We start from the raw sequence: 13,323 nt of genomic DNA on the forward strand, positions 1-13,323 counted from the left end.
TGCTATTAAACGATTTATTTCTTTTAAACTATCATAATATTAGGTACAATATTTTTCCTTCTGACTTCCACTTACACATGTATTTAGAGTGCTTTTTAAGGATACAAGAAACCGTTCTTTATTCATGACGACCAGGTGATTAGCTCCATCTTAAACACTATCAACTATGAAACAGTTTTTATTTAATGCCTTTAACTGATTATGAAATTTAAGCCACCAAAATTAATTTCTATTTGTTCATAGACAAGTCAGTTATTTTTTTTTATTATTTATTTTACTCGGCCAATACTGAGTAGGTAGTCATTAATAACTGAAAAAAAATTATCGCTGTTTGTTTGATGCTAGAAATACACACACATAAAGTTGTCTCATAATTTAATTATACTTGTAATAGAAAAATGGTCCAAAAAGGGATGGCATGATTGTTAAATATTGCATCCATCAAACAAGATGGCTGCCTGGTTTTATGTAAAAACAAAAACTAAGTGAAGCTGAAACGATGAACAAAACGTGCGCCCATAAAAAAAAATGTGATTCTTTCACAGGTTGAAAAAAATATTTCAAAATATTTCAAGAGTTTGTAAGGTAAAATCTTTTGTAATTATTTACAAAACTATTTTCCAAAATTTAAGTCTGTCGGAGGTTTAAAAAAATTGAAATATAAAATTATTTTGAAAATGTAATTTTTTTCACAATTCCAAAAAATTAATTTAAGTTAAAAAAAATATATCTTTCACAAGTTTATCACTCAGTTTTTTTGTTTTTTTTTATATATAAGTGTGCTAGTTTCATATTTTGTTTCGGGTTCACTCAATTTTTGTTTTTACATAAAACCAAATATTAGATGACCATCTTGCTTGACAGACATAATTTTTAATGATTACTAGGGATGGTAAAAGGAATAACCAGCATAGAGAAAAGAAAATCTAATTGCAAATATTAAATGCAGTTGTCCAAAGCAAAAATTGACAGCATCAATCCAGTCAGAAATTTTGAATTGTAAAGAATTCCAGGTAATAAAAAAAATAATTGTACAGTAGAACCCCTGGATACAGTGGCCCTAGGATGTTTTTTCAGGTTAAGATGTGGAATACAATGTTTTTCTGGCTCCTGGTTACGGTATTTGCCCCACCTTGCGGTGTTATTTATAATGTTATTTGATTCTATACATGTGTATTATGTACTGTATTGTATTTTGTTACGAATTTTTAATGCCGTATCCCGGGGTCTTAATCTAATAGAAAAATGGTTCAAAAAGGGATGACAGACTATTATCTAATATATAGACTATCTGCTATCTGTCTCTATATTTTCAAACTCTATCTTCTCCAAAACTACAAATCACAGAATGGCACTAGGGACCTCAAATGATTTATGGGCCATTCTTTTATGGGTCTTTAGCCAGTTAAAATTGTTTTTAAAGGGTCAAAAAGGGATCAAAATTGAAAAAAATCGTTATACATTTTGTACATTCATCTTAGTTTATTTTAAATTTTTAATCGGTTTATATACATGTCACGTTGAAACAGTGATAACGTCACCAGCTTTGAATGCTACAGTTTCGGTTTCGATTCTACCTGATGGCACCTAAATACTTTTTTTTTTTTTTAATTTGAAAGAAGGACTCTATAATAATTAGAGCTATGACAACAGAATATTCTTTTCATTGTTTTGACTCAAGATACATATCCGACACAGTTAATCAATTAAGAACCACATCACTCTATATAAAAGCATATAAGATATCAACGGATACACACTCGAGTCAAAACCATGAAAAGAATATGCTGTTGTCCTAAGCATAATAATAATATATATGAAATCTGGACAAATGAAAATATATTTAAGCGTATTTTATACCTCCCACTACCCACTAGTAAAGAAAATAAAATTATCCAATTATGAATATTAAATGTAGCTGGCCAAAGCAAAAATTCACAGCATCAATCCAATCAGAAGCTTTGAATTATAAAGAATTCTTGGTTAAGAGAATGCCAATATTAATCCAATCAAGATCAACAGATCATAGTTCCCTTCTCGTGTCAAATAGAACTGAAAAATTCAAAGAGATTCAATATATTTTATACAGCAATTTTTGGTATCGGATTGGTTTGTTTTCATCACTCTTGGCTTTGTAATCATGCTCTAATATTACGCCAAAAATATTGCAACACGCGTCTTTCCTCCTAATTTGCTCATTCTTATTTATAAATATAATCGTTCAAATCTTCATGATCATACCCAGTATCATTATGGCAAAAATATTGCAACAATTAATATAGACGTAAAAAAAGATGTTTGCTATCGAAAGACCTATTAAATTATTTGTTTTTGTGTTTTTTTTTTTTTTTGTTTTCAAAAATTATGTTATTAATTTGTTTGTTTTTTGTGTCTTTTAGGATGTTTTGCATGTGGCATGGAAGGCGGATTCCGAGTCTACAATGCTGATCCTCTAAAAGAGAAAGAGCGACAAGGTTGGGCACCGGTTTTTCATTTTTTCAAGGATTTCTAATTAAAAATAAATTTAATTATATGAAATGCTTTATGTTGAGTAATATCCTAGACTTTTAAAGGTTATTTATTAGCTTAATAAATACATTGCACATAAAGTGTGAATTACGTTTGGTCAGCTTAGTTTTTATAGGCTGACTAGCAAAGTTCATTTCATGTTATGTTTTTTTACTTTAGTTTGATAAAGACTGACGTTTACGAAACCAGCAAAATTAATTGCATTTTATTCTTTTTCTTTATGGCTAGCAGGGCTACATGCCATTACTTGAGGCTACTCTTTCAGATTCCTCCTCCCTTTTTCTTCTGTGCCCATTCATTCCTCTCTCTGCACACGCACACTTTTGTAGATTACTAAAGGAATGAGTTGACATAAAGAAAATAACCCTTTTTTAAAAACAAGTTATTCCCCTTTTATTTAATACAAACAACCCCCGTGACTAAATCTACGCTAGTTTAGTCAAAGAATGAATATTTTCCCTAAATTTACATATTCATCCAGGGCAATGCTGATTAAGAAAATATCAACTTTGTAGGTGTTTGTTTTAGTAGTTTTAATGTTTTAGCTGGGCAAACATACATACACACAGATGTTTCCCCTTTATATATGAACATTTTTTTTTTTTATATATAAATCACCATCACCAAAAAAGCACTTTATGAAAAAGGTTAATGAGTTGGGTGTATTGACATTTGATTGATGAATATTAGAGGTTTGAAAATCTCCATGTACTACCCACTCAGAACGACGTCAACCTACTCAAAAGATCCTCACTTAAAACTGGTTATTATTTACGACTTCTGTCCAGAAAACAGCAATTCTTTCTGTGTTTGTCAGAAACATCGCTCATGGCATGTGAAGACTAAAACAAAATATGGTAAAGCAAGAATTACGAAGCTGTCGAAAATAAATGCATACTCCATATTCTACTCTTTATTAGTATGGAGCTCATCCGCATTTTAATAACTCTAGCTTTTTAAGGTCGTTAGGGGTCCATGTAGCCTCAACAGAAAAGACAAGTTTGCCTGATGGGGGTGCCAGTTTAGTCGAAAATGCGCTTATCCAGAATTCATTCCCCATGAAAACTGCGACGAAAGAAAATATCATACACCAAAAATCACTTGAATTAAACAAGTAGTTTTATTTTTTTAAAAAGATTATTTTGAAGTGAATTTGATATTTTTCTAATGACTGCAAATAATCTAAACTACATTCACATATCTGTTGAGGATGTTGCCAAACTTATCAAGAACCTAGATTCCGGAAAAGCAACTGGCTCTGACAACATTCTGATCATAGTGCTTAAAAAAAAAACCTTACTAATCCTGTATGTTTCACTGTCTGTCAAACTTAAAATCCTTATCCTCAAGTGGCCTGTGAGCCTTGATAAGCAGTGACTCAATTATAAAAGAAAAATTAATTCTCTATAATCATATCTTAACCATTTTGACAATTATTAGGTGTTAGTTAAGGAACTCCTACTGAAGAATTGTGAAATTGTCTGCCCATGCCAGAAATCTTCTATGAATTATTATAGAAAGCAAACAAAACAATGATTTATTCATTTAATGAAAATATAAAATTATTTGGATTTTTCTACGCTTTTCATCTTGAGTGTTATCCCAACATTTTGGTTGATGTAACTTTCGATTTTCTTAAGGTGTATCTGTCGAACTCTGGAATTTGGATGGAACTCTTTATTTACTTCATGGGGGGTAGCATGCTCTTGTTCCATCATCCATGACTGGATAGAGGTCCTAAGTAATTCACAATTGTATTTTTCGGTTGCCCTCACTGAACATATCACTTTTACAATTGAGTTTTCCAAGTACTCTAACCACTGCGCTATGGGTCATTACGGACAGTTCTTATACAAATTTGGGGACACTTAAACCTATTTTATTTCTAGCTGTAAATATCACTATTACTAATATATTACTGTATCTATTATACATAATTAACAGTTCTCAGATAGTGTCGAATTCTATGCTAGGTAAGTAATTATTGCCCAGCATAAAGTTGCTACTTTGAATCATCTTGCTCTCCACCATTCTTCTGTCTAAAATTTTTAATTTGTTCCATTATCTCAAAAATTCAGAAACCTGATAAACATTATTTGGTTTTCTAAACTTTTCAAGTTAACCTTACAAAATGTTTTCAAGGATGTGAGCAGAATCCTATTCAAAATTTGCATCAACCATGCAAACACATTCATTTCAGACTTTACAACAAGCATCAATAATATTCGATGTGTACTTTTCTCTCTCGATGAGGGGCTGAGCCCTCAAGGTTAATACAATCAGTAAAATGGAGAGGAAACAAAAAAAAAAAACCCCAAAAAATTTTCCTTGAAAAAGTTGTCCTACACCAAAAATTTCAGCAATTTTATTTAATAAAATATTAACAATATTTTGTTTTCTAAACTTTTCAAATTAACCATACAAAAAGTTTTCAAAGGTGTGACCCAACTCCTGTTTAAAAACAGGTTTGCTTATTTGTTTGTTTTTTTTGTTTTTTATCGATTACTAAATGTTTATAAAGTAAATTGACTAATCAAAGGAGTTAAGGTTATAGCAAGTTGCAACCCATTTTATTTCCAGAATTTTTGTTATTAAACCATAATTTTTTTTTGTTTTTTTTTATTGCAGACTTTAATGATGGAGGAATTGGTCACATTGAGATGCTTTTCCGTTGTAACTACCTTGCCCTTGTTGGCGGGGGCAGAAATCCTAAATACCCACCAAATAAAGGTGAGTTATTAAAGTTCTGAATTTTTTAGATGAGGACTGATTGCTTGTTACTTGTTTTGATCGGACTATTGTTCTCATCTTGAGTTTTATTTGTTCAACGTTTCAGTTGGTTTGTCCTTGAACCTTCCTCGGGTATGTCAGTTGTTTGGAAAAGAAAGGAGAAAGGTTACTGGCTCTGCAGATATTTCCTCAGGAGGGCTTAGCTGTCAGTTTATTCTTGGTCATGGGGTTTATATTGTCCTTTAGGAGTTACTCTAGATTTTCTGTAGCGAATATAATGCTCTCTAGTTAGGCATTTTGATGGAGGGTTATTTTTAGGTTTACCAACTCCTCCTGGTATGTGTTGTCGTCGCTACATATTGTTCTCACCCTTCACTTTGCACCCCTGTCAATTATTTTGACCTTGTTAATTTTTGGCTATGGCATCTGCATAGGAATGTGTGCTGGTTGGTCATCCTTGCAAGTTTTTGTAGAGCTTTTCAAGTTTTTTCCATTTTTTTTTTTTTTTTTTTTTTTTAGGGTGGGGGGAGGTCCGTACCGATTTGATATTAAAGTTTTGTAATTTTTGAGATGAGGGCTGATTGTTTTTATTAATTGTATTAATCGGACTATTGTTCTCATCTAGAGTGTGAATAGTGTAATGTTTCAGTCAGATTGTCCTTCGATCTTCATCAAGCATGTCTGAGGAAATATCTACGGAGCCAGTAACTTTTCTTTCTTTTTCAAACAACAACCAACATGCCTGAAGACGGCTGAAGGACAATCCGACCGAAACGTTTCACAAATAACACCTGAGATGAGTTTGATCAATATAAGTAATATAAAGGTGAAGAACCAAATTTCCATGGACAAAATCACGAATCTGTTTTTTATTCAGTAATAAATAAATTCATCATTTAAAAAGGTTTAACTCTTTAAAAACTTAAAACATTGCATCTCTGCGCTTTTTTGTATTAAAAAAATAAAAAAAACTGCAAGCATAAGTTGTTGGTATTATTATTCAAATTAGTGTCTTCCTCTTGGATGTTATTCTCATGTTTTGGCTAGTGTAACCTTCGATCTTCTTGACGTGCGTCTTGTTGAATTCTAGATCAAAAATGTTGTTTTGGTTCATGTCCAGAATTCCTCCTGAATTAAAAAGAATAGAGAAACGTCTGTATGATTTGCGTACTGTACTGAAAAATACGAAAATATATACCAAAAATCACGTAAATTGATCAAATAGTTTTTAAATAAGAAAATCAAATTTTGAGTAACAGAAAAACAGCTGCTTTGTCTGCCATTTTGAAAACAATCTAAAAAAACAGGGGGATAACTTAATTTAAATGTGAGATTTATGTTGCAATGCCTATGAATTCCCATTAATGACTTAATTTTTATGAAAAAAATTGAACTACTTCATTAATTTACGTGATTTTTTTTTAAATCCTTCTGCATTTTTTTTTTTTAATATGAGGAATTCTCGGCAGCAACCATTGTTTTCTTAAAATGTTATTTTTAAAAATATTTGTTTTAATATTTCCTTTTTACTTTCTGTGAAAACAAACATTTAAAAAAGGAAAAGAATAGATTTTCAGAGAAAAGTTATTTTAAAATTTTTTTATTTTATTTTTATTTTATTTATTTTTTTTTAAGAAAGTCTAGTAAACCAGATGAAGTTAGGGCATGAGAACCATTGTTAAAATGGGAATGGAAGGAAAGCCAAATACTGTTAATGTAGAAATTAGAAATTGGATAGATACAAAGATCCAAGAAATAAGTACATGCAGCTCCCGGGATTGGAAATGATGAAAGGAGACTGTCTATACTGAAGATCTTTTACCATTCTCGAGGGAAACCACATCTCCATAATGTTAGGTCTTTGTAAAGCATTTTTCTTTTTCATGTGTAGCATTTATTACACGATTACATACCTCGAAAAAAAAAATTACTTCAGGGAATTTATTGAAGTGAATTAAACAAAAAACAAAAACAAAAAAAAATGGTCAATTAAAAGACAACTTTGATTCTCTTTTTTTTTTTTTTTTTTTTTTTTTTTAAGTGATGGTGTGGGATGACTTGAAAAAAAAACATGTTATCGAACTGGAATTTTCTGCAGAAGTACGCAGTGTCCGACTGCGGAGAGACAGGTAGGATTTTGAAAACTAATGTTTGTTAATTAAAATTTTTTTCTTTCATTTTTTCCAAATAAAAAGCAAAACAAAAATGTACCTTACAATACATCCACTCAATCTGCATGTTTAATAATAAAACTAATTATTTCAAACCAAGATTATCGATTATTTATTTAGCGATATAAAGATGCATCTAAAAATTTGCTACATAATCATGTTGAAACATACTGTAGTTAAACAACGTTGAACCTGGTTAATGCCAGATGGGTGACTATTTGAAAATAGTGTGAACCCCTTCTTGCAAAACATCTGCAAAAGTTAGGTTTCATTTTATTTAGATTATTGGACTGATGTTCTCATCTTGAGTGCTATTCTCCTGTTTTGGCTGATGTAACACTTGATCTTCAGATGTATCTTGTCAAACTCAGAGAATCTTTCCGTTGAACTCTGGACTCTGCACAGAATTTTGAATAGAACCCTTTATTTAATCCATGGGGGTAGCATGCTCATGTCCCGTCAGATAAGTCCTAATCAATTCTCAATTGTATTTTTAGTATTGCCCACACTGAGGATTGAACCATTAACCTCTTTTGTAACTTACAACTGAATTTACCAAGTATTTTATCTGCTACACCAAGACCTTGTGGACTCAAGATGAGAACACTAGTCCAAAATAATACAACTTATTAATCCTGATCTCAAAAATTCAGAAACATGGTTAACTTTGTTAAAAAATATCACTTGAGTTGAATACCTGTGACTAAGGGATCACTTTTGAATTTGATATTCCTTAGAAATTTTCTCTTTCAAAGAAAGCCAGTTGATCCCACTCAGGATACATGCCACAATAGGAAAAAAAAATGGAGAAGGAGATAGAGAATGGTTCATTTCTATTGCTCAGGGGAAGAAGAGCATTCCCTTATGAAATTTCCTATTTACATTTCCACATGATTGGTGACATCTATTAGGTGGATTTCTATCAGTATTAAAATTTTTGATTTTTGAGCAATTATCAAGACTCTCCAGATGACCATTTAATGTCAGCCATTTTTTTTTTTTTTTTTTTTTTTTTCTTGTTTTTACTTAACACTCGGCATTACTTGTGTTTCAGTGTAAATAAATGCTTTAAGTTAAAACACAAACTTATCCAGGCTGGTAAAAAAGTAATATAGTTTGCATTTGGTAACATTTATTTGTTATATATTTGCCTTTTGGACCATTTTTTTGTTTCTTTTAGCTATACTGGAAAATACCCCCCCCCCTCCATAAAACACAAAACCAAAGACATTTACTCTTATTTATTTATTTTTTTTTATGTTTAAGCTTATATATAATTGAAAAAATTTGGAATAATGGTGTGTGTATATATATATATATATATATATATATATATATACACACTCACGAGGGGTGGGTGCTTCTTCCGGTCATAAAATGTTTAAATATGATATTTTAATTTGTTCAGATTTTGTATATATTATTATAGTCGTAATTTCAAAAGTAAAAAAAAAACAAAGTATTTAGGTGCCATCAGCTAGAATCGAAAGCAAAACTGTAGCATTCAAAGCTAGTGAAGTTACAACTGTACCAATGTGACATGCATATGAACTGATTAAAAATTTAAAAAATCTAAAATGAATTTACAAAATTGATAACGATTTTTTTCAATTTTGACTCATTTTTTTTGACCCCTTAAAAACTATTTTAACTGGTTAAAGACTCATAAAAGAACTGTCCATAAAAAAAAAATCCAATTATTTGAGGCCCCTAGCGCTGCTCTGTGACTTTTAGTTTTGGAAGACTTAGTTTGAAAATATGGAGACAGACAGACAGACATATAGCCTTTTATATATTAGATTAGTAAAACAAGACACTTGGTATATAAGTTGAAACATCTCAAAATGTTTTTTTGAGAAATCTCCTGCCTAACGAGACATTTACTCTTTTTATTATGTTTAACTCTGCTCCGTCTGCCTGCTTCCCACCTAACTACAACTTGGATGTGTTCAAGTCCAACGTTAACAAATTCCTAGTGAACTGCCCCCTTAAGTAAACACTTCATCAAATCTCCACACTAACATAATGTACTTGCAATAACCCTTATCCCTGAGTGGCTTCCGGGCCTTGATAAGTGGTGACCACTGTAAAAAAAAAAAAAAAAAAAAATTAAACTTGTATGCTATCAGAATAATTCTGAATACTGACTTATACATATATAAAATATACTTGGTATATAAGTTGAAATATCTCCAAATGTTTTGTTTTTTTTAGAAATGTTAAGTAGCCAATAAAAAGGAAAATATTTGTCATGTTTTAAGTTATTCAATCTCAGCAGACAGTAGACAGTGTTTTGATACCTACCTTTCATCTTAGTATAATTTTTTTTTTTTTTTTTTTTAAATAGTTTGAGGTGACTCGTTGTCCAGAAATGTTATTTTACGTGGTGACTTCGCTGCCAAGAAAATATCACTTTGAATGTCTCCTGGAAAATAAATTTGAAGTATAATGAGGATTAGCAAAAAAAACTCTTGGTAGCATGTTTAAAAAAAATTTAAGACTGAATAAACAGGCAATGTTTTTGAAACCATGCTAAGCTGCAAATATTTTATTAAAAAATCCTTAAATCAAAACATTTAATTTCTGACAATAAAATATCAATCAAAGAAAGATTATTTTCATGAATAAAATGTTTGTTCATGTTATTACATTAAGGCTCTGTGCAAATGATGTTGAATGCTGTAAATCTTTTTAATTTCAACAGTTTTTTTTTTTTTTTTTTTTTTTTGTAGTAGTGTAATGAGGATTGGCAAAAAAATATCTTTCGAAGCATCTTTTAATAAAATTCAAAATTTTGAATAAAGTGACAGATTAGTAGATAGATGTAGATTTTACTATCAAAAAATGATTTTTTTTTTTTTTTTTTTAATAAAATATTTGCATCTTTACATGGTTTCAATCCGGCTAAGGATTTTTATTCTTGGCCCCCAAAATCAAGAGATCAGACCATTCCTGTAATGACCTGGTACCTGTTGCTTGTAATGTAATGTTTGTTCTGTGCAGTTCTAGGAGGTCTACCAACTCAGGCTTTACCTTATCTTTGAGGAGGAGTTAGTTTATTGCTAATCGCCTGAAGCACCCTTACCAGATACTGCCAATGGGCTGCCCAGGCACTTTCTGCAGATCAGATTGTCCCCTCCTCGAGGGTGCTGACTTCTCAATCCCACTTTCTGATCCTGGTGTCACAGTTCTTGCAGTGATAGAGAACTAAATACCTCCTTAACGTGGCTTCGAAAACAATTTGTCTGTTTATTTAAAATTTAAAAAATATTTTAAAAAGTTTTCTTGCTGGTTTAATATTATCCTCCTATATTGTACTTGCATATGATATCCATTTTTATCTACTTATAGTGCACTTGATATTTTTTTAATTTTTTTTTGTAGGATTGTGGTCGTTCTCGACAACCTCATCAAGGTCTACACATTCACACAGAATCCACAGCAACTTCATGTCTTTGAAACTTGCCATAATCCAAAAGGTCAGTTTCTAAACTTTTATTGTGATTTGTAATATTCTTGTATTTTTATTGACTGAAATGAGGAAAACAGAACTATAAAATTGATTTTTAACGGCCCCTAAAAATTAATTGCAAAATTAATCTTGCTGATGAAAAATTATTATAAAAATATCAACGCAAAACAGTGTCATCGTCATCCATTTTATCATCTCCTCTTCCTAGGTCAAGGGTCTATTTTCTGACTGCTGTTAATCTGTCTCCCAGCTTTGTGGTTTTATTTATTGTCACCATTTTTTTTTTTTTTTTCCAACTGTACAACACAATCACCAACGAAACTTCATATTCTCGAAACCCTCTCGTCTAAATTACCAAAATCTTTAAAGACTGCCAAATCATGTTTGTTCCTGATGATTATCTGAGAGCACCAATTGTCAAGTATGATGAGAAAGAGTGTGAACGGTGACTGGCGGCGTAAGTGGAGGAAATGAATGCTGACAGGTAGCCGTCCCCTCTAACCATTTGTATCATTTGATAACATGTCATTTTTTTTCTTCAGGATCCCAGGGGAGAAGAAAATAATTGCCTTTAGTTAAAGCAGTTGCAAAATCATTGTATGATTTTTTTTTTTTATATAACGTTGGTGCATGTTCATAGCGAGAAAAAAATGTAATATATGGTTTAATTTGTATGAGATGTTAAGATTTTATCCAATCAGATTAATTTTCAAAATGACGTCATCACGTATTTCATGATAGAATGACATTTTTTTGTTTGCTCACCTTTTTACTTTCTAAAAAATTTTTTAAGACTGTATTTTTTTTCATTGATAAAAGTAAAAATAATCCATGATAAATACCAGGTGGGGACAATTAAATCACTTTTACTATTTTTTGGTTTCATATAAAAAAAAAATCATAAACTGCAGCATCTTGGTTTAGAAAAATTCTTATATAATTACTAGCCTGGGAGCCCGGTTTTGCTCGGGTGTTTGGAGGTGTATGTTGAGCACAAAAAAAAAAGTGGTAGTAGGAAGGCGGGCTCGAACCCGTACTGCAGAGGGGCGAAAAGAACCGGGGGGGGAAAAAACGAGACGTCTTTGTTGTTACGACCACCACCAAACCAGAAGTGACGTAGGTTTAAATTAAGGCTAGACAATCGAAAAGAGGGGATAACTTTCAAAAATATCGGCAAAAAAAGCGACCCCTTCCTGTAGAAAAGTGCCCAGTTGAAGGTGAAGAAATTAATGTTTTTAGCCAATATTTTGATATTTGGTGTCTGAAAGGCCGAGCTTCAAAATAATTCTAATCTTGTGCAAATCCGCCGCCTCTGTCAAAATTTTAAGGCAGACATGCAAACATACATACATTTATATATTGATAACTCAAATTTTCGACCCAAACCAATTAAAAAGCTTGCCCTATCTCTGAATACCCTTTATGTAAAATTTCAAATGTTTAGACCAGAAATTGTCTGAGTAATTTGGTAGAGACCGCAGTGGTCAATTTTTTTTTTTTTTTTTTTTTTTTTTTTTTTTTTTTTATAACTTTGACCCCTGTTTTGGGCTCAAATCAAGTTAAGTTAGATCCATGTCCAAGGAACCTATATCAAAAATTTCAGGTGGTTATAATAATAATTGGCGGAGGAGTTTGGTAATTTTCAAAGGTCAAATCGTTGAACTTTGACCCTTTAACAGCCAAATTTCTGATCGAAAATCGATTACAAAGATTTTCCCAAATCTCAGTACCCTGTATATCAAATTTCGAGTCTGTAGACTGAAAATTGACAGTTATTGTGTACACAGACACTTTCACTTTTATAGATATATAGATAAGTTATAAGACTCTTTACTGCTATATTATGTTTATTACCTAAAGTAACAGCTGAATGCTTAGAAATTGACTTTCACTCTGTAATAGAATAAAAATGAATTGTTACATTCAGTGCTATTAAAACAAAGCTCTTTTTCTTCAGTTATTTTAGTGCTACCAGATCAGGCTGTCTGAAGATAATGGCTTCCTGAGACGAAATGCACTTAACATTGATGCTTTCTTTTGAAAAACTTATGTTCTCCAAAAACAACCACCCATCTTTTCCCCCTTTCCCGTCTTCCCATTTCCCCTTTCTCTTTCTATCTCCCCCACTTCCTAAATTATTTCCTAACTTAAAATTTACCAAACATTAATACTGTAACCCTTTTCCCTCTCCCATTGTAAAACTCCTTCATGTTCTGCAGGGCAAGGAACAAAAACGATAAAATCCACTATAAAACAACCAAACCAAATCCTACAAACTAGCAATTGACAAAAAGCTTGAAGAATAAAAACCTTCTACAAAATAACTGGATCCAACATGAATACTATTTCCAAAATAACTGGATTCAGCATTAAATAACCAAAAAAGGGTTGATATGCCTTAAAACAACCAAACCAATCAAC

General features: G+C 31.4%; 1 protein-coding gene across 1 annotated transcript in view; it reads left to right on the forward strand.

Moving 5' to 3' along the window:
- LOC145254762 (WD repeat domain phosphoinositide-interacting protein 3-like) overlaps nucleotides 1–13,323 on the forward strand; it is a 92,997-nt gene that overhangs the window by 64,350 nt on the left and 15,324 nt on the right. Inside the window, exons 2-5 of the mRNA XM_080113522.1 lie at nucleotides 2,400–2,474; nucleotides 5,158–5,259; nucleotides 7,301–7,388; nucleotides 10,815–10,909. Coding sequence (XP_079969648.1) covers nucleotides 2,400–2,474; nucleotides 5,158–5,259; nucleotides 7,301–7,388; nucleotides 10,815–10,909 — 360 coding nt within the window. The remainder of the gene's footprint in view (nucleotides 1–2,399; nucleotides 2,475–5,157; nucleotides 5,260–7,300; nucleotides 7,389–10,814; nucleotides 10,910–13,323) is intronic.

The sequence above is a fragment of the Euprymna scolopes genome, chromosome 30 (assembly GCF_053919585.1).
Source record: "Euprymna scolopes isolate OS-2025 chromosome 30, ASM5391958v1, whole genome shotgun sequence".
Lineage (NCBI taxonomy): Eukaryota > Metazoa > Mollusca > Cephalopoda > Sepiida > Sepiolidae > Euprymna > Euprymna scolopes.